Source organism: Corvus moneduloides, chromosome Z, assembly GCF_009650955.1.
Source record: "Corvus moneduloides isolate bCorMon1 chromosome Z, bCorMon1.pri, whole genome shotgun sequence".
In the NCBI taxonomy this organism is placed as follows: Eukaryota; Metazoa; Chordata; class Aves; order Passeriformes; family Corvidae; genus Corvus; species Corvus moneduloides.
This window is the reverse complement of record NC_045511.1, coordinates 54386253-54406607: the sequence shown is the minus strand read 5'-3', so window position 1 is coordinate 54406607 and position 20355 is coordinate 54386253. Positions and strand designations below refer to the sequence as shown.

The 20355-nt window shown below is 37.6% G+C and overlaps 1 protein-coding gene across 6 annotated transcripts in view; it reads right to left on the bottom strand.

Annotated features, from left to right (window-relative positions):
- KIAA0825 (KIAA0825 ortholog) overlaps nucleotides 1–20355 on the bottom strand; it is a 239763-nt gene that overhangs the window by 155857 nt on the left and 63551 nt on the right. For all 6 annotated transcript variants that reach the window (XM_032095237.1, XM_032095239.1, XM_032095241.1 and 3 more), the window contains one exon: nucleotides 11233–11403. In XM_032095237.1, the coding sequence (XP_031951128.1) occupies nucleotides 11233–11403 (171 nt within the window). The remainder of the gene's footprint in view (nucleotides 1–11232; nucleotides 11404–20355) is intronic.

The window sequence follows — 20355 nt, the reverse complement described above, 5'->3', positions numbered from 1 at the left end:
ATGATGGCTTATAAAAAATAAAGAACAAGAGAAGCTCCTTAAGAAGGGCTGGTACAAAGCTCACTCATAAATCACTCACTCAGAGCAATGGGAATATTGCCCCAATATTCAAGGGCAAACCAGTATCTGGGGGTTGTCAAGGACAAACCAGTATCTGGGGTTGCTACCACTTTTATCAGTGTTTCAAGAAAACTGGGTCCTGAAGGGCATTGATGATTCCTCTTCCAAGCGATACAAGCACAAACGGAGGTGCTTGTTGGGGATGTGAACGTCAAAGGCAGCCTTGGCTGCCATGACTGTGAGACAGTGGAGTTCCAGATCCTGAGAGCACAAAGGAGGGTGAAAAGCAAGCTCACAGCCCCAGGCATCAGAAGAGCAGACTTTGGCCTCTTCAAATATCTGCTTGGAAGAGTCCTATAGGATAAAATCCTAGGTAATGGGACACAAGAAATTTGATTACTATTAAAGGATCACCTCTGCCGAGCTCAAGAGAGCTAAAAAAAAATTGTCCATAAGCCTGCCTGCATGAACAAAAAGATCCTACCCAAATTCAAACACAAAATGAAGCATACAGACCATGGAAGTAAGGATGGGTAACCTGGGACGGACACAAAAACAGCTTCTGAGCATGGGAAAACTTAAGGAAGCTAAAGCCCAAATGCAACTGATTTGGCCAGGGATGTCAATGACAACAAGAAGGACATCTCTAAGTACACAGGTGATAAGTGGAAGACTAAGGAAAACATGAGCCCATTGCCCAACGAGATGGGGGACCTGGTAACAGAGATATGGAAAAGGCTGAGATACTGGATGTCTTCTTCAACTCAGTTATTTACTAGCAAGACCAGCCTTCAGGAATCCCAGGCTCCAGAGACCAGGAGGTAAGGCTGGAGCAAGGAAGATGTACTCTTGGTGGAAGAGGATCAGGTCTGAGAACAACTAAGCAAACTCAACATATGGAAATCCTTAGGCCCTTGTGGGATGCACCTGCAAGTGTGGAGGTGATGCCTTTTCCTGGTCTTAAAATCAAGAGTCAAACACAGTTAGAAGGGGAAAAGGGATTTTACCTTGGTATTTACTTTAAGGATCCTTAGGTGCACTAAGTCTAAGTCAAATGCACCGAAATGCACACCACAATGCACACTGCAATGTCCACCCCCAAAAGATCTGGTATAATATTATAGGTTTTACTAGTTAGCATATCTATCAAAAATTCCCCAATGAGAGGCTTGAATGAGCCCCCCTCCCCAAGGAGCCTTTCCCTGCCTGGATCTATCTTAGTTTAGAGAATGTATTCTGGAGAGGACCTAGGGGTCTGGGGCACAATATCCTCTACCTACAAAGCTTCTAAAATTTTTAGTCTCTCAGCTTGACAAGTCCAAGAATGCAGGCAAAAAGCACTAAGAATACAGAAGTTGTAACAAAGGTATAACAGGGGTATAAAAGAAAAGGCAAAAAATCTTCATGGCATCAGAGGCAGCTGGCAGATGTCGTTGCAAGGCCACTCTCAATAATCTTTAATCAATCATGGCAACAGGGAGAAGAGTCCAAAGGCTGGATGAAAGAAAATGTCACTCCTATTTTCAAAAAGGCCAAGGAGGAGACCTCAGAGAAATCAGTCTTGCCAACCTCACTTCAACACCAGGGAAAATAACAGAGGCATTTCCAGGCACATTACTGACAAAGAATTCATCAGGAGTATTCAGCATGGCTTCAACAAGGGGTTCCAGGCACATTACTGACAAAGAATTCATCAGGAGTATTCAGCATGGCTTCAACAAGGGGAAGTCATGCTTCACCAACTTGATAAACTTCTCTGAAGAACTGATTGGGCTGGTAGATGAGGGGACAGCAGTGGATACTGTCTGCATGGACTTCAATAACGCCCATGGCATTGTCTCCCGTAAGTTCTCATTATAGGACAAGCTGTAGACAAGGTCTTCATGTGTGGACTGGATAAACAGTCGGTAAGGTGAGTTGAAAAGTGGCTGAACAGCCAAGCCCCAAATGCAGTGATCTGTGGCACCAAGTCTAATTTGAGGCCAGTAATTAGCAATCTATCTCAGGCTCAATACTACGTCCAATCCTGTTTAACATCTTCATTAATGATCTGGATGATGGGGTAGAGCGTACCCTCAGCAAGTTTGCACCTGACATCAAACTGGATGGCAAACAGTCATGGTGCCATCCAGAAGGACCTCAAAAGGCTGGAGAAATGGGCACACTAAAACCTCATAAAGTCCAAGAAGCAAAGTCATGCACCTGGGGAGGAACAAACCCAGGCAGCCAAACCATGCCGGAGTTCTCCCAGCTGAAGAGAAGCTTTACATAAAAGGACCTGGGGGTCCAGCAGTACACAAAGTTGAACACAAGCCAGCAAAGAAGGCTGATGGTATCTGGTCTGCATCAGGCAAAGCACTGTCAGCAGGTCAAACAAAATGATTCTTCCTATCTGCTCAACAGTGGTGAGTACAGTTCTGGGTTATTCAGTACAAGACAGACATAAACATACTGGAGAGTGTCCAACAAAGGGCCATGGAAGATGATTAAAGGAATGGATCATCTCTTCCATGAGGACAGGCCTCAAGCACTGGGATTGTTAGCCATCAGAAGAGAAAGATAAGGGCAGGATATATCATTAATGTATATAAATAATGAATGTACATAAATAATCCTAAAAGCATGGTCCAAAGAGGCCAGAATCAGACTTGCCCAGTGACAGGGCCAGTGGTCACAGACAGACACAAAGACAGAAGATTTTCTCTGAACATGAGGAAATGCTTTTTTTACTGTGAGGATGACCAAGTACTGTAATGTTGTCCAGAGAGGTTATGGAATTTCCATCCTTGGAGATACTCAAAAGCTATCTGGACATAATTGTGGACAATTGGCTCTAAAGGCCTTGCTTGAGCAGGGATTGTTGGACAAGATCAACTCCAAAGGTCCCTTCCAAACTCAACCATTTTGTGATTCTGTGAGTCACAAAGAAATACAAGAATAACAACAAACTATATGATATTTCAAAAATCTGTCTTGTAGCATAAAGCTGGTAAACAACCCTGGTGCAGATATTCCTAATGTAATGTACTTCATACGAAATTAGAAGAGGTTTTAAATCACCAGGTGCTGCCAAAGCATTGTTAAAGATTATCTTCTAGGCATAAACTTCGAGGTTTTCAGTGATCTGAAGCTACTAGTAGTGCCTGGCCAAGGTTTAAAGAGCTCTTCTCTATGAAAATTCCCGCATTTGAACATACATGGGATTTAATTTATCCAAAGTAGATTTTACCTCTTCTCTAATCAACCTGCATTCTTGAAACACACTGTTTTTCATATACCTATACAACATTGGAGAACTTTGAAGTTTTTGTGGGGTTTTTTGTTTGGTTTTGGGGTTTTTTGTATGTTTGGGGTTTTTTCCTAAATACTGTTTTTATTTGCATTTTCAAAAGACATTGACAGATTTGAGCTGGGAAAAATGAAAGATAAAATGGTAGAACAAAAGATGTTAACCAGGCCATCCAACTCCCTGATCATTCAACACATTACAGACAGTACCATAAACATATTGTGGTTTTTTCAGTATGTTTTACTACATTTTATGATGACATTTCTAATTATTTTCTTTAGAAATTCGTCCAGAATTAAAAAAATCCAAACAACTCTAACTGACTGGATATTTTCCCTCTTTTCTATTCTGTGCTTTCTACCTTAAATTTACCTTTTTTTTTCCTTGCAATTCTCCTTTTTTACAGATATAACATCACATTCTAATTATAAGCACAAGTAAGTATCTATATATTCACATTTTCATAGTATTGTCACTACTTAGATCTGCTATTTGTAATTCTTATATTGAGACTTTAAAGGAAACCTTAAACATTTAACCTAAAATCCTTGTGTATTCACAGCACTGCTGCCTTACTTGTTAAGAACTCACAGCTGAGATGAATAGGTATCTAGCTGATGGTAGATTTGTGACTCCAGGATCACAGGCAAAGAGCCAAATGATGCTTACACCCACATCAATCATTTTACAGGCTCCTTTATTATTACATTAACATGTTCTACTAGATTACTCCACCTCCTTTTCTAATTAACAGTCTGGACACTCCTGCTTTATATTTGTATGTATCTATCTACGTGCATGTAGGTTTACACACGTTAAAAACTTCACTGGTCTTCCCAAAGAAGGCCCAAGTTCACGTCTCCCATATTTCACTGAGTTCCTTTGATATCTCAAATTTTTGCTTTCCCCAAATCTCATCTGGGTATGGTTGGCCTTAATCTTCTTCAATTTAACCTCCAGCTAGCAAGGGTTCCCTTCACACTTTGTTCTGAACACTTAGCTACAGCCCCCAAAAAGCTTCTGCTCTTCAGATGCTACTACAACTTCCCTCTCAAACACTATTTCCAGAGACAGATAAAAAATTATACCTTTCCTGTCCTGCGACTACTTCACCTGTGTGAGAGACTGCAAGGATTGCTTGCTCAAAATGTTTCAGGTGTGTATGTCAGGAAAAGGCAGGTCAGGCCTTGTTCTGGTGAGGCAGTGCATTGCTGCATACACTCCACCTGCTCCAGGCCTGTATCCCAGCCCCACAGTGGCCTCCAATCCCTGGCACATCACAGGCAGTGCTCCACACCCTGCTGCTGGAGCCCCAGTCCAGCCCCAGAGCAGCCAGATGACTGGAACTGCCACCTGGGCAAGGCCCAAGAAAGCCAAAGGGTATTTAACCCGAGACACAGGGTGAACACATCTTGATCCTACCCCCTCTTGGAATTTCTATCAGCTGAACACTGCTGGAACCAGGAGTGGCAGTTATGTTTGCTCTTTTCTATATCTTTTCTGTCCTTCTCTCTTTTATTTCTTCTTCTAATCCCCTCTTCTTGGAATTTTTGAGTAACTTGAAATTGAATGGGCTTAGAGTTTGCTAAGTTGAATGGGCTAGGTTAATGCTTTGAGAAGTGATTTATGTTGACTGAATGCTGACCAAGCATTTGCCAAAGTTCTTGGATATCCTGAAGTTGCCAGTAAAGTTCTTTTTGTTGTTTTGATCTCTTGAGAATATCTTGTTGGTATTTCTTCTGTATGTTTAACTCAGAATATATGAAGAACTGCAAGCCCTTTTAAGTGACTCATCAAGTGAGGGTTTTAGGGCCTTACAACTTGTCTTCTGACTGTCTTGCCCTAATCAACAAACTGCCATGGGAAACAGAAGTGCAGCTTTTATTCAAGATACAGCTGCTACTCAGCCCAAATTAGCTTGCCACTGCAGATAGGAATGCAGCCAGTGGGTCAGAGGAAGCATACCTATCCAGACAGCCAGTTTTCTAGACAAATTCTCTGACTCCTCTCTCTAAATAGTACATATCAAACTCCATTTGCACAGATAGAAAGAAATGTATGTGATCCTTTTCATACGGTTGTTTAGAGAAGACAATTTGCAGAAAGAGAGCAGAAAAAAGTGAATGTTGTAAAAGAAGATGGGGGCTGAAGGGAAACATGTCATTTTCTCATATTTGCTCCCTTTCCAGAGCATATTCTACACTTTCACCATTCCTGACTATTAGGGAAGATTGGATTAACTACAAATCCTTGCTTTATCTTTCTTGAAACTGATGTTCTACAAACTTGATGGACTGCTCATAATTTGTGTACTTCCTGTAGTTTACCAGCCAGGCAGCTTTAATAATTTTGATTGTAAATAATCAGAACAAGATTATATCCAGTAAAATCAAAACTCTTTGGCCAGCTTTCCTTGTGTGTATTAGAATTTGTCTGGGGTTATTCTTGCCTTCAAAACTGTTTGCCTAGGTCCTCTTTGTCTACAATTTATTGAATTCCTTCTTCAATTCAGTATTTTTCCTTTTTTGTAATGATGATTACAAAGACCGAAGATAATTATTAATTAATTATAAATTACAGTTAATAATTATTAATTAGTTATATAATTATTTTTATTTCTTATAAAAAGCTCTGGTTTTTTTTCTATGGAATTCCACAGCTTTCTTATTTTTATAGCATTTAGGGCCATAAGAACAGTCATTATAACATCATCTGGCATGCAGCATAGAATAATAAAGTATCAAGGAAAGCTTTTGTATGATTACTCACTATCTCTGTATAAGATCAGCGCCATCAAAGTAGCTTACAAATTGTATTCAGCCAGCTCAGCCAGAACTTTTATTGAAACCATACTGGAAAGTATACATCTTGCAGAAGTGGGAAGAACCATTCCTCCAGAAATATAAATAATAATAAAAAAACCCCTAACGAACTATGGGTCAAAAAAACCTTCTGCTTTCTATTTTCAGACCTTTTACTTGTACTATACTGAGCAAACTGTACTAACACAGATGCACAAAATGTACATCTGAAATCATACTCCCCTCTAGAGTAAATTCATCTTCACTTTGATCCACTGAAGCTGTGTACTTGTTGAAGAAGATCCTTGAACATCTTACGTTGAGACCAAAGCAAAAATCACAACTTTTTTAAATCTTCAATTGCAACTTTTGCACTATTGCAACTTTGCAATAAAAGTCTGTTAGGAGGATACACCTCAAAAATTTCATTCTATACTCTTAAGACACTTTCCAGAAACGGATAGAAAGTTAAGGATTTCTCCTTAAGGTATGAAGGAAAGACCTCTGCAGATCTTCCCAGTCCCAGGAGACAGAGCTTGTAAACCCAACAACTTGACAACTTTGCCCACAGTGTTTTCAAGTGCTCCATTGGAAAAAGCCTTTCTTGGTATTCATTATCTGATCTGTCCAAAGTTCATCTTTCTCACTGAAATGGGGAAAAAAAGTGAGACAGATGAAAGCACATTAGATATTTTTGATTTTTTAAAAATCTTAACAAGAGGCTTCCGAAAACCCAAGAGGAAAGAGAAATCTAACTTAAAGATGGGAAGAGAATGCAATTTGGCAGTTTTCTAAACCCAAATCTCCTGCTTAGCCCTTGATTGTAGAAGAAAATGCTCCAGACTGCTTCAAAGAGAACAACTGTGATGCTGCAAGTACTAGGTATGTGAGAACATCCCAGGAATTTCAACTGAATGTAAATAGAGAAGAAGACTATCTCATCACAGTAGGCATGATACCTGCAGATGAAAGGGTTAAATAGTCAAGAAAAAATGGGAGGTGGTTACTCCTCTAATCTTATGAAATCTAATGCCTGTAGTGGAATGAAGTGAGGTTATGCACCATTGTGAATAAGTGTTCTGTAAATGATAGAAAAATACAGATACCTTTCCTCTGAAAGGCAGAGGAGCAGTCTCGTCCAGATGCCACACTAATGTTCAGGGCTGGAACAAAACCACACCATCGCTTGTTTGTCCAAAAACTTTGCATGATTTTCTCCTTATATTTGATTTAAATGATAACTTGAAGAACACACTGGTAGTAGATAAAATGTCTCTTCATACCATCTTTTTAAAAACTGTGCTTAGGTGACACAAATACAATTTTAAATCAAGCTCAAAACTTGGCAAGTACATATTGCTCATTAACAAGTGGTAACACTAAGTTACCACTGATAAAGTCAAAAAGTAAAATCAGGAAGAATTGGATGGAGAATAGTGAAAAGAAGTTAGAGCTGAAAATGCAATTCAGAGAATTCTTTTTTCCAATCCATGCTAAGCAATTTGTGAAAATGAGGACTCAGAATATATTCCAGAAGATGCCAGATAAAGAACTCTCAAACAGAACTCAGAGACCTAGCCATATCACCTAAAAAACTCTCTACATCCATCTCCCTACAGAGTTCACTCCGGTTCACTGTTTCCTTTGGTGCTATTGTCTGCCATGGGGTTACCATCAGAGAACACTGGTAGGCAGTACTTCCCTCTAACATCTATTTTCAACGGCCTAAATTGGTCTTCATAGGATTCCATTGTGCACACTGCAAAGAAACTTGTCTTGTTGCCAGCTAGAACTCTGAACTACATGTCTTTCTTTTCTTCACTGTTCTTTTTTTGGTTCACAAGCAACCTCCTACCAAAAGCAGAATCTGCAGAAGAGACTACATCCAAGCAATAATGCAATGAAAAAGTATGAAGAGAAGCCCAGGTGGCCACCTTGCAAATTTCCAATGTGGAAGCCTTCGACCTCTCCGCCCAAGAAGCAGCTATAGTCCTAGTGTAATGAGCTTTACAAACCCTGGGAGCCTCTTTACCCTTAACTACATACGCCTCTCTAATACAATCCCTTAACCATCTAGCTAAGCAACTCTTAGAAGCCATTTGACCCCTCTTAAGACCCCCTAAGAGTACAAACAATCTGTCAGAAGATACGAAATCTTTGATTCTTCTGTGATAAACCCTAAGTGTTCTTCTTACATCCAATTTATGCAGCCCTTGCTCTTTGTCATCGCTGGGTTTAGGGAAAAATGAGGGCCAAGAAACCGTCTGGTTTAGATAAAACTCAGATGCCATCTTTGGGACAAAAAAAAAATTTTAAAAAGAGGAACCATCCAAAGAACTACTTTGTTTCTGATGGAACTTTATACATGTTCTAAATATCGGAATTGCAGTACTACGGGATATAAAACAAAAAATCAATTGACATTGAAACAGCTATACACATAAACACACCACTTGACAAGCACATGAAAAAAACATTTTTGTTGCATCTCTGTGTGAGTTACATAGATTAAAAGTCTCCCACAAATACTAAAAGCAACCGAAAAATAAAGGAAACAACTACATGGTTTCTGTCTATGTGATGCCTAGGGAAACTTTAGGTGACTTGGACATTCATCTACCTTTTATGAATTGGCCATCTTTCCCTAATTTGCCAGCAGTACTACTTGCAGAGCACTGACACTTCAGATATCCCTCACTGCAGAGCCTGAGGGGTAGGCTGGATATCCCCAACCTAGCTTTAACCCACAGAGAGTATGGGTAACTGTCTAGCACCATCAGCACACACCTCAGTCTGGGCTAATTTGCTCTGCTTCTTAGGCTGGTTCTGCAGCCTGCGCTGCACAATAAACCTGATCTTGGTACCCAAATTAATTTAAAGCTGCTTCAGACATATCTGCCCTCTTATTTCTGTCAAATTAAACAATATTTCTAGTAATAAGGCTTCTAAATAAGTACAGAAGGTGCCCATTATATTGCCTAGTCACATACTATAATGTGTTCTGATGAAAATAAAACAAGGATTCTAATCAATCCTTCTTATGAAAAGCTTAGCCTTCATCAGTGACAAAAATAAGATTATCAACCCAATATAGGACATTAACAGAGAAAATCTTAAATCCCTTTTGGTGTTTAACACAACCCTAAACTACTGGGAACATAGCTTTCATTCTCCCACATCAAATCATCTTTCACTTCACTACAGCTGAGATTTCTGACAACATGAAATGAAAATAACACCAATAAGTCTTTCTTCTAGTCAAACCTCTAGTTAAAAATTCCTCTGGACATGTCTTCTCTTCACAAACTATCTGTAAATATATCACTGAGCAAAGTTTTGTGAATGGAACCACCTCATCAGAACAGCAACTCTAAAAACAAAAATATGTATTTACCGTCAGTTGTCTTTCAGGGTAAAAGTAATTCTATGGGGTTTTTTTTAATGTACCTTCTACCCACAAGATCTAATAATATTTCCCATTCAGATTTGATTAAGTAGAGGTACCAATTAAGAACTGACTTGCTATAGACATGATTACTCTAAAAGAATATTTCTCAAAGAAGGCGGCTTAACATTCTTTAGAGAAGCAGCTCTGGATGTAATTAAGCTTGGAAAAATGCCTGCAGGATAATTTTTACTTCCTGGAAAGTAAAATATTTCTTGCTATGTTGAAATCTTTAAGTCCTCTGAATTACTGGAGACCACAGGCCTTAGAATATAGTCACTTAAACATCAAATAATTTCCCATTCAAGAGTTTTTCTGGTTTATTTTACACTTTTCCTCAGAATACAGTAATAAAAAGGACATTTACAGTTACCCTTACTGAATGTATACCCATCCAACACATGAGGAAAACTCCACAAATTTACTCTAAAACCTCTTTCTAGGATCAAGGCCATAAAACATAAATTGTAATGTATAATAGGTTAACATTTCTTGAGAATTAGTAAGACTGAGTAGCTAAAGGAGGCAGAAGTACATTGAAGTCAGTAGCAAAAAAGGAATTCGAATGCAAATTTTATTAGCGCTTTGATGTATATTCTAAAAATAAATAGGTTAAACTGTATTTCTTTATTTTGAAGTGTAAATATTAGAGGTGAAGAATACATCAATAAAATGTGTGCCTTGAAACTCTTCTTATTTAATATTTTTATTTTCATCAGTTTAGTATTCTGAGACTACATTCCCAAAACACCTTTCTCCTCAGTGTGCAGCTTGACTATAGAGATAGTGAATATTTGACTTCACCTATCCTCTCTCCCTGAGCAGCCTGGCCTCATTTCTGGTCTGATTTTTTCCTGCAATAGAATCAAAGCTCTTGAAACCACTTCTCTCTGGCGACTTGGAGTCTCTCTACTGGCAGAAGCAACAGAGTAGAAGAACATTTATGATTATACACTTGGAAGGTGTTATTCACCTGAATTTTCATGATACCAGGTTCTCCGGAAAACAATTAGATGAAAAAAAGAATGAGCTTGGAACCTATAGCAAATGCAAACCTGAGGCTTGATCATTTTACTGATGTAGAGCCTCGTTCTGTAAAACATCCACTGAAGCCAATGGGATAAGCATGCTAGTAAACATAGTACATATGAGTAAGTGTGAGAAATATAGGTTAAACAAGGACTATATCCTTAAGCAGTTAGTTTCATGTACTCTAAGATCAACTAAACTGATACTAAAGTCAGTGCTTTTCTCTCTTGAAAAAGGCAACTTTCAAGGACAAGTTCAGAAAAAGTCAGTTTCAGAGAATTCAGACTCCATGTATTGTTGTGTCCTATGTGAGAGTTTTATAGATAAACCAGTGGGAGATAACTTGTTACAGTTTTTGATAGTTTTTCATCATGGGTCTCCATCAATATCTACAGTTAGTACATCACATCTTCATACACAGCAATCAGTTCTTTTCTACAACTGTGTTCAAATGTAAATCTGCATATTTGAAAAGCTTTTTCAGTGGATATGGTAACACATTTATTTGCAAAATATGATGACATAAATTAGGTGATTAATGTTGAAAATCATATAAAATTATCCTTTTGCACAAAGTAAACCAATAAATCAGGACAATCATTCATTACCTTGAACATTCTTATTCCTCTCCATAAATGAAGGCAGCAGCAGAATTTCCGTAGAGAGCTCTTCAATTTTTTCCTCCATTAATAAAAAGAGTTTGATAAGTTGAGAAAGACATTTGAGTTGATACAAGGTTAAGCAGAAGTTCCGTCCTTTCCTGTGGTATTCCTGGGAAGCTATTCAAGAAAATTATAAAATAGTTTTTATTATAGCTGAAAAAAACTATCCTGCAAAACTGATTATGTAAGACAATATAATATATCAAGTAATTTCATTTTTTTGTAACATAATGTATCTCTTTCTCATTATAAAACACTGTTACATTACTTTTTCCTAAGTCTTCAGCATTTTTCAATTATCTGTGAAGTTCCAACTGAATTCCAGGTTTTGTTATTCATTAACTAGGATTTTTTTTCCAAGCACTGTATCTACTCAGAAACGTTCTCACCTGTGTTTTAAAGAAAACCCACTGTGTTGCAAAAGCCTAAAGGAAAAAACCACATCATTACTGTATTTTAATGGTTTGGGACATCACATCACTTGTCACTCTGCAAGTCACCTTGTCTGTTTAACAATCTGCTAGCACAATACAGTTGATGAATATGACATTTGAGTGAAAGAAACATCAATCTAACACTCCACAACTTTAAATACGTGGGGTTTGAAAACAAGTGAGACTGTCAGTGAGCAAATACCAGCAAGTATCATAACTATAAGCATTTGGTATTTTAAAGAAGAAACTGAACCTTTTATTTTGAAAGGTTAACACTTGCACTCATAACATATAATCATGTCACATCACCCAAGGAACTCTGATTTGAGCACAGTCAGACTACAAACGATTATGAGACGCTTCCAATTCAGTATAACCAAACCACATGGGTTTAAGTATTTTAATTTTATAATGTCTTTAAATGTAACAAATTTGCACTTCTATGCAAATTGTGGTGAGCTGATACCATGTTCCTGTGCTGCAAGACGAAAACAAAAAGAAATTGATTGAAATGTACTTTTATGTATCAAATCTTTCTCACCTTTGCAAATTTTAAGTACTTTGTACCTTCCTTTTCCCTCAAAGTTTCTAAATATTTTTTTAGGCATTTACAAATCACTTTTAAATAGACATAGATCTAAGCAGCAGAACTGATCTCTGAATACAAATTCCCTAATTTGCTATTCCAGTTTTGCAGCCTTTGAGATTGGACTGCAGGTTTTGCATCCACATCTGAATTTCCTCGAAGTTCCAAACAGATGTATTCCTGTTAGTCTCTTGCATTTCTAAGAATGTAAAAAGAGTTATGCATAATTGCCTCTGTTAGTGTCTTTCCTCTCTGAATAATGAGTAACAAATCTATCACTGGATTTCTAATTTTAAGTCTTAAACCTATAAAAAACCATATTCTGCTATTCAGAGGATTTTACTCCTTACCTGAAAACTAGAGAATATAATCTGAGTTTAACTGACATGAAATGACTGAGTCTGCAGTGTAAGAACCACAAAACACATCATAAAAATGAACAGTTCTATCTCCTATAACTTGAAATCCACATGATGCTTCTGCCCCATCTACTGAGGAACAAGGAAACCTTCCACTTATTTTATTACCTTAAATGATATTGTTCTTATTAGACTGGAAGAAAGTGGACCTAGAAGACAAAGGTATACCACAATAATGCTATTTTTAAAATACATTACCAAACTGAGCAAAAGTAAAAACTTTTACTTTCAATGATCATTCAGAATGTGTTTCAGTTTTGTTATTTCTCAGAAATGGTAACCCATTTATTTAGTGCTTGATGTTCAAGTAGTGTGCACACATGTGAGCATCCAAAGCTTGACTTAAAGGCCTTATATACATCCAGACTATTACATTTAAAATACTGATGGCAGCATTTAATTTTGAAGACCACTGACCAGGCTGCTTGAACAAGCACATCACAGTCCATTTTTCAGTAGAAAAGAATGAAAAGGCCCTTTTTTTCTGATGTCATTCTGATTGGACAACCACAGGACAGAAACCTTTAAGAACTGTGTAACAGCCAAGACCAAAGCAGCCAATGTGATGACATAGAGAAAATCTCAAAACAGGTTTATAAATCTCATAGAAGATTGCCTTGAAGAGAATGTCTTCATGTGGACAGACGTGAAATAGACACGAGGACTGACTGTAATATATGTTCAACCAAACCTTAGTGACTTCAAGTTGTTTTGAGGAAAATTGGCCATATTCACAGAGTGGAGTATGGTTACTCTGAAAAAGTTACTGAATGGATTGTGACTTAGAGTGTTAGTCAGAAAACTAACATAACTCATTTACCCAGGTGAGACTACAGCAAGAGAAGCACCCCTCTGTAATGAAAATGGTCTGAAATTGTTGTTAGCATCCCATCCAATCCACAGAGGACCATACAGAGGGTGGCTGTATGGTCCTCTGTGGACCATACAGCACATGAAGCTGATCTCAGCCAGCCATGAATCAGTTAAGCAATGGCATTCCACTCTAACTGCAGGATAGAAAGGAACATGAAGGAAGTTACATGATACAAACCAACTTCCTTCCTGAGCCACCTGCAACTTGCTACCATTGTTCTGCTAAATTTGATTTTTTCCGCATGTCTGACTTCAATTCCTGTAGTCCTTATACAAGGAAATACCTGCAGCAGGATCTTTGGATACAGACAAACACTAATGGGACCTCTATAACACTTCCTAGCAACAGGACATGTTGGCTTCCTGCTAAAGCAATACCTAGAGAGAATAATTTCTGAAAAGGGAAAAAAGGGCTGGTACAGAAGCTATAGAGAGGTACAGCCTTTGTCAATATGCCAATGAGCTGATTTTGCAAATATTGCTCTAAAAAGAGTTGAGATCAGGACCTAAACGAACACAGAGAAGTAAGAAAAGATTCCGAGCTCCTGAATACAGCTTTAGGCTTCCATCTCTGCAGAACAAGAAACACACCAATACTGCTGTACAAAACCAGTGCCTATGCTGATGATTTCTAAACTGCTCTGGGGGCTGAATCTGCCAGCAGAAACATCCTAAGCCAGGAAAATGAGTTACCTTTAGCTCCAAAAAAAAGATTCAAACCAAGCACAGTGTCAGGGACCACTGAAGTCTGACTGCTACTTGAGGAACAGGGAGTAAAGCATGATAATACAGCCAGCTGGACAGACTCCTTGCCAGCCAGGGCCCCATCCTGAAGATCCTAAGCAAGGCAGACCCTGAGATGATAGGCTTCAACCAAGAGTCAAGATCATCAGCCGAGTTCATGGTGATGACACAAACGTGAGGTCGAGTCAGGAAGCTTATTCACCATTTTGAGTTTGGATCTGGTCTGGTGAAGGAAACCACAAGTCAGGCAAAGTTCAGTGACCAGTCAGTGCCCATTCAGAGGAATCATGGTGATAAGGCAAGTTCAAGCTCAAGGCAGGAAAATTGAATCAATGGGGTCCACAGCTCTGGGGGAGATGAACATCAGGACACCTGTGATGTAGGTCAGGCAGGGACTGAGGAACCCGGTGCAGCTGAAATAGATCTCTGGAGAAGGCTGCGGTGTAGGTCCCTGAAAAGGCTGGTCAGGGCCTTAAGGCTCACTAGTGCACACAAGGCTTTGTTGCATAGCTCTCAAGGAACTTGAGTTTTCAGATAAAAACCTCAGAAAAACTGGGAAATTGTCTTTCTGCTTCATGGAGGACAGCACAACTATTTTGCTAGGAGGAAAGAAGAGAGTGTACTTGAGGCTTTTGCTATCTAGATTGCAGTTCTCTATCTGGGGACAGGAGGGAGAACAAAAAAATTACTTTAATTAACTTGAACCTGCACTGCATTTATTTGTAGCGAGTAAATAAATCTTGATGGTTCATTGCACAAAACTGGAATGAAGCAAAGGAAGAAGCTCAAAACTTTAATGCAATAAACATCTCTACTTTAGATAATTTGTACTCTTGAGTTCCTACCACATAGAGGCAGAGGCGACCTAATGGATATTTAATTTCTTCAGGCATGCTGATTTACCATCCCAACTACCAAAAAACAGGTAGCAGAAGTCTGTCAACCCAAACAAGGTTACTCTTAGAGAGCTTTTTTTATAGAAGAAGAAGGCCCAAGTAAAACTAACACTCAATGTCTATCAACTTGTGCAAGGTTTGTGTGCTGGTGCCAAGGCAGCTGATGCAGTTATACAATACTGGAGAAACTAGGGGTACTGTTTTCAAGTTTGGCCTTTCATTTTAGCAGAGTGTATTGAAGCTGAAGAAACTTTTCTAAGATCTGAAGGACATGCCACCCTTGTAGAAGGATAAAGCCGTCCATTTTACCAGAGACCAGTTGGCTGGATGTAGCTGGACAGATGGTATCATGGAATTTCACTTCACCAGTGATGGAAGTTGAGAGGTGCTCATATGAATTCTAAGACAGCTAATAAGGTAATTAAAACATTTTTCAAGCAACATAGAGTGAAAGACATTTTATAAAGCACTTGATTATTGTATCTGACCTTCTCCTAAGCACTTAAATTCAGTAGCAAGGCATCTGCCTTTATCTTAGCACTTTTAAAGACTTTCCCTCATCTCTGAAAAGGAGGAAGCATGAAAAATAAGGCTAAGTTAGATCTAGATGACCTGTGTATATCTACTAACTTATGATTTTACAGCAAGTTTCAAAAGTGATATTTTCCTCAAAGCTGTAGCTCTTGAAATCATTAAAAAAAGTGTTCCAACTTCCCTGGTTATAACCTGGAGGCATTTAAAAGTTCAAAGTGCATAAGAAAACATGTATGAATGAGATCCATAAGCTAAATGTAACCTTTGCTTGCTTTTTTTTTTGTTTGTTTTTTTGTTTTTTTTTGTTTTTGTGAATGACACCTCAAATGTTTTAAAGAATTTCAAATTCACAACATCTCAAAAACTGAGTGGCTAATTCTGTTAATTTCAACTCATCCAGGCATGTGACACAGTAAAGTGTGGTGCAGAAATATCTGCACCAGAGGTGAACTGGCTCTAAGTGCTCAAGAATAACTACATTATGATGGTGTTGCTCTCAGATTAATTAGCCTTTACTACTCACCCTACAGAGCCACAAGGCTGAACTGCTTCTGAGACTCATGGTGGAATCCTTGGAAAGCAACCCAATGACTGTTTTCTTCAGTGATTACAGTGGGGATTTCTCCCTCAGCAGGAACCAAGGGCATAAAATCTTCTTAAACAATTATACTATAAAATACCTTCCCAATACATTAAATATAATTTGCCTATCCCCACTTCTAAGGCTTGATTTCATGAAAGCTATATCTACAATAATGTTCTACTAGGGACACAAGAAGGCAATGTCAGGGATTTCATCCAATAAAGCTATATATAAGGAAGAAAATAAAAAGCAAGGAGTATAATATTAAAATTAAAATCTAACTATAACCTGCATACATAATAAATGGAACTACCATTTTGCTAAAATCCAAAAAGAAATAGCCTAATAAAACAACACAAACTCAGCGGCTGACAGTCACTGTATACAGGGGTATTCCAAGAGGTAAATTTTCAAAGCAGTGCACAGGGAGTTACATACATAAATTTTACATACATAAATTCCATTAACAGTAATGTGTTCCTCAGGTCTCAGTGATATTAACTTTTAAGTGACGCTATAACTATTATAACAATCTTGCATTTATGACAGCATTTGTCTGCATACTATCTCCTAAACAGAGCTTGTATATAAGTTGTATTATTCTTTCATTTGCATTTAGTAAAGATATATACCATTTTTATGGACATCTGCTCACAGTTTTCTCAAACTGCATGTTGGTATACAATTTTTAATGCAACTGCTAGGTTTAAATAATTGGTATTGCTGGATATAATCACTAATTTGCTCATACTGTAAAAAGCAACTTAGTATTTCTGCATAGCAGATGTAATACACGGTATTACACAGAACTAAATTATTACAAACAGTGCCAGCAGTTTTCTATACACAGTACTTAAGATAATTATAAAAAATCATCTTCATTACTGCAAGCTAGCATTTTTTTAACAGTTTAATTTGGATATGTTACAAGATACATTCAAGTCACATGGATACAATTACCGCAAACCCAAGAAGCTATAAAATGTTCCTAAACAAATCCCTTTGACCCTGTTAATGTCTGTTTCTTATTAATCTAAGGCTACATTGTTTGTAGCGTGAATTTTTTATGGAATACAAAAAAAAAAAGGAAATCCCTTAACAGTTGTTATTGATTCCATCATTTACTCACTCAAAGATAAGTGCCATTTACAAAGCAGAACAGATGCAGATGCTGACAGGAATGTAAACAATTGTTGCATGGCTTACTGCCAGATTCTAAGCCAATACATTAAATTCCAAGTGAAGCACATTTCCCCTATAGATTGCATTTATTGCCACTTCATTTCCTATGTGCTCTCTCTCTCTCTATTGCTGCGCCTGGCACTAAGCTATTTTCAGTTCTTTGGTGACCCCTGAGGCCTAGTCCTACCTCACATAGCCATTAGAGAAGGGAATTGCATGTGTCTGACATGGTCTGAAACCAATTATTTGATATTTTCTTCAGAATGATGCCCAACTCTATTGGGAATGAGCAATCATGAAATAATTTACCTCCTGATTTAATTTTTTTCTGCACAAATTAGTTGTAGCCTGAGCTAGCTATACACAGCTGCTTGTATCTCTGTCTTATCAAGATTCTACTTGAAATGGTGAAAAAGGAAAGGAGAGAGTAGTGTTGAATAGAATAGATTGGGGAATCCTGCTTTAAAAAGGCATTGACAAGTTTATCAGATATACTGATCACATGTGCTCTCTGCTGATTGAAACTGACAGACCAAGAAAGAACTATTAGTGATGTAAACTGTTATCTGAGTGGTTAAGGTTTTTTAAACACCTGTCTTGCTTTGCAGCTCCCTGTTAGTTGCAGTGAAACCCAGGAGTTCCAGGATAATCTGCTAAAGCAGCCTTCACAAAGAAACTACACACTGGCATTTTTTGTCCCCTTAAAAAAAAAAAAGGTCACAGATCTAAAAATGGTAAACATGTTCTTATTAGACATCACCATTACCTCGTGACTTTTATAAGTGCTTATACTATACATACATACTGTGCATGTGGCAAAAAGATGCAGTTGAAGGGATCTCAACTTATGTATAAACATGATAAGCATGCATAAATTTGCATATATTTAATTGAGTGTGTGTCACAGAGATATGCCACACCAGCTACTAAACTTCAGTAAAAACTAATTTTTTGAAAGAGATTCACTATATATGAAACTGATTAAAACTGAAATTGATTAATTTTTTTATTTATTTTTAATTATTTAATTGATTAAAATTTATTAAAATCTGCTCCATAATGTCCTCCCAGTAAAATGAGATCAGTTTTGACCTCAGAGTGAAGGTTGATTCCATGTCAGCTTGCTATATGTTTGCTGCCAAATGCTGAAGTCCTTTGTCAACATTGCATGAGCAGGTCTGCCAAAATGAAATCTTTAATTGTAAATGATGTTCACTGACCAACTGATGCACAAAAGAATAGACCAGTGCTGGAAACACAAGATGGAGAACAAGAACATCGAATCACACTCTGACATCAAATTTATGCTGTAATCTTAAACAAATGACCTCACAAATCTGATTCCTTGACAGCATACAGCTCCTTTACAACCCTGATGAATAAACCACAGACTCTTTGAAGCACTTTGAGGATGAAGTGCCTTGTAATCATGTTCAATAAAATTACTTTATACAGAGATACCTATCTCAGTTTCCTCTGAAACCAGAGACTCAACCTCCTCCTTAATTCTCGAAAGCCTCTAATAAATTACAAGACATTCTGATTATACAACACTGCAATTTCTGGTTGACAGTGACATTTTAAACAATTCAACTATAAACTAATTACTTAGTTTCTGCACTAGAACTAATTAATTTACTGGTCCATTTAAGGAATTTAGCAGCTCATATCCAATAATTTTTTTATAATTATCAAAATACTGAAATAGCGGACATTCTTCAAACATCCCTTCAACTAAAATGATTTTAAAACTTCTAGATAGATAATAATTGCAGCTGTTTCTAGCAGTTAAGACTGGGATTTTAGGTGCTATTCTATAATCCATAATTTCTTCTGAAGTAGTAACTATTAACAAAAAGTCTTTTTAGAAAACTGCATGAACTATCCTATACTACTGTATCCCGCAGCCATAGGGAGGAGAGATGATTCAACAGGCAGGAATTGTGCAGCAAGATTGATTTATTTAATTATTTTACAAACTCTTTTATAGACTTTTTTCTTCATAGTCTAATTGGACAAAGGATTAGCCACCCCCTGGGTGGATTGGCTAGAAATCCTAAACATCCATTGTCAAAATATTTTTCTACAGTACCATAAACAAAGCTCTGCAAGGTCGCAGGGGTTCATAGTTTATAGAACGTCTGCTAATCTCTTCGTGAGAGAGAAAAGTATCTCAGGGGCTTAGAAAGCAGCAAGAAAATTCTTGCTAGCAGCAATATTGTATCCACAATCCTATGACAAAATGATGCTCTTAGTAATATTTCTCAGAGATCTGAAACAATATTCTGGCCTTGCCAATGACATAAACTGGTTCCACACGCATTTTTTGATTTTCTTGCCTACACTGTGGGCTGAGGGAGTTATCACATTCTCTGAAGTCTTCACACTCACACACAGAAAACACCAAAGTAAAGTGTTTTAAGAGAGCATAAAACTAAGAAAGCCTGCTGAAAATAACTGAAAATAGCATGTACACTGAAATAGGAGTCCTTGAAGAACTCTAAAAGTTGATCTTCCTCAGTCTTTCCTGGAAGAGAAAAAAGGCACTGCCAGGTCTGTCAAACCTTCTCATGAAGTCTAACTTTGATAGGAGTTGCATGTGTTTCCCTGTAAACCATTTTATAACACCTGGCTGATAAAAGACAATTCTAATGTGTATTTGAAAACACAGTAACTAACATATTTATTTTAATCTGGCTTACATTTCTTTAATGTCTGCAAATGTAAAAATGTCTGCTATCTGAATTTCAATGCTTCTGCATCCACATTCACAGATGAATGGTTGGGTCTCTCACAGCTTGGTTCATTATATCAGAAC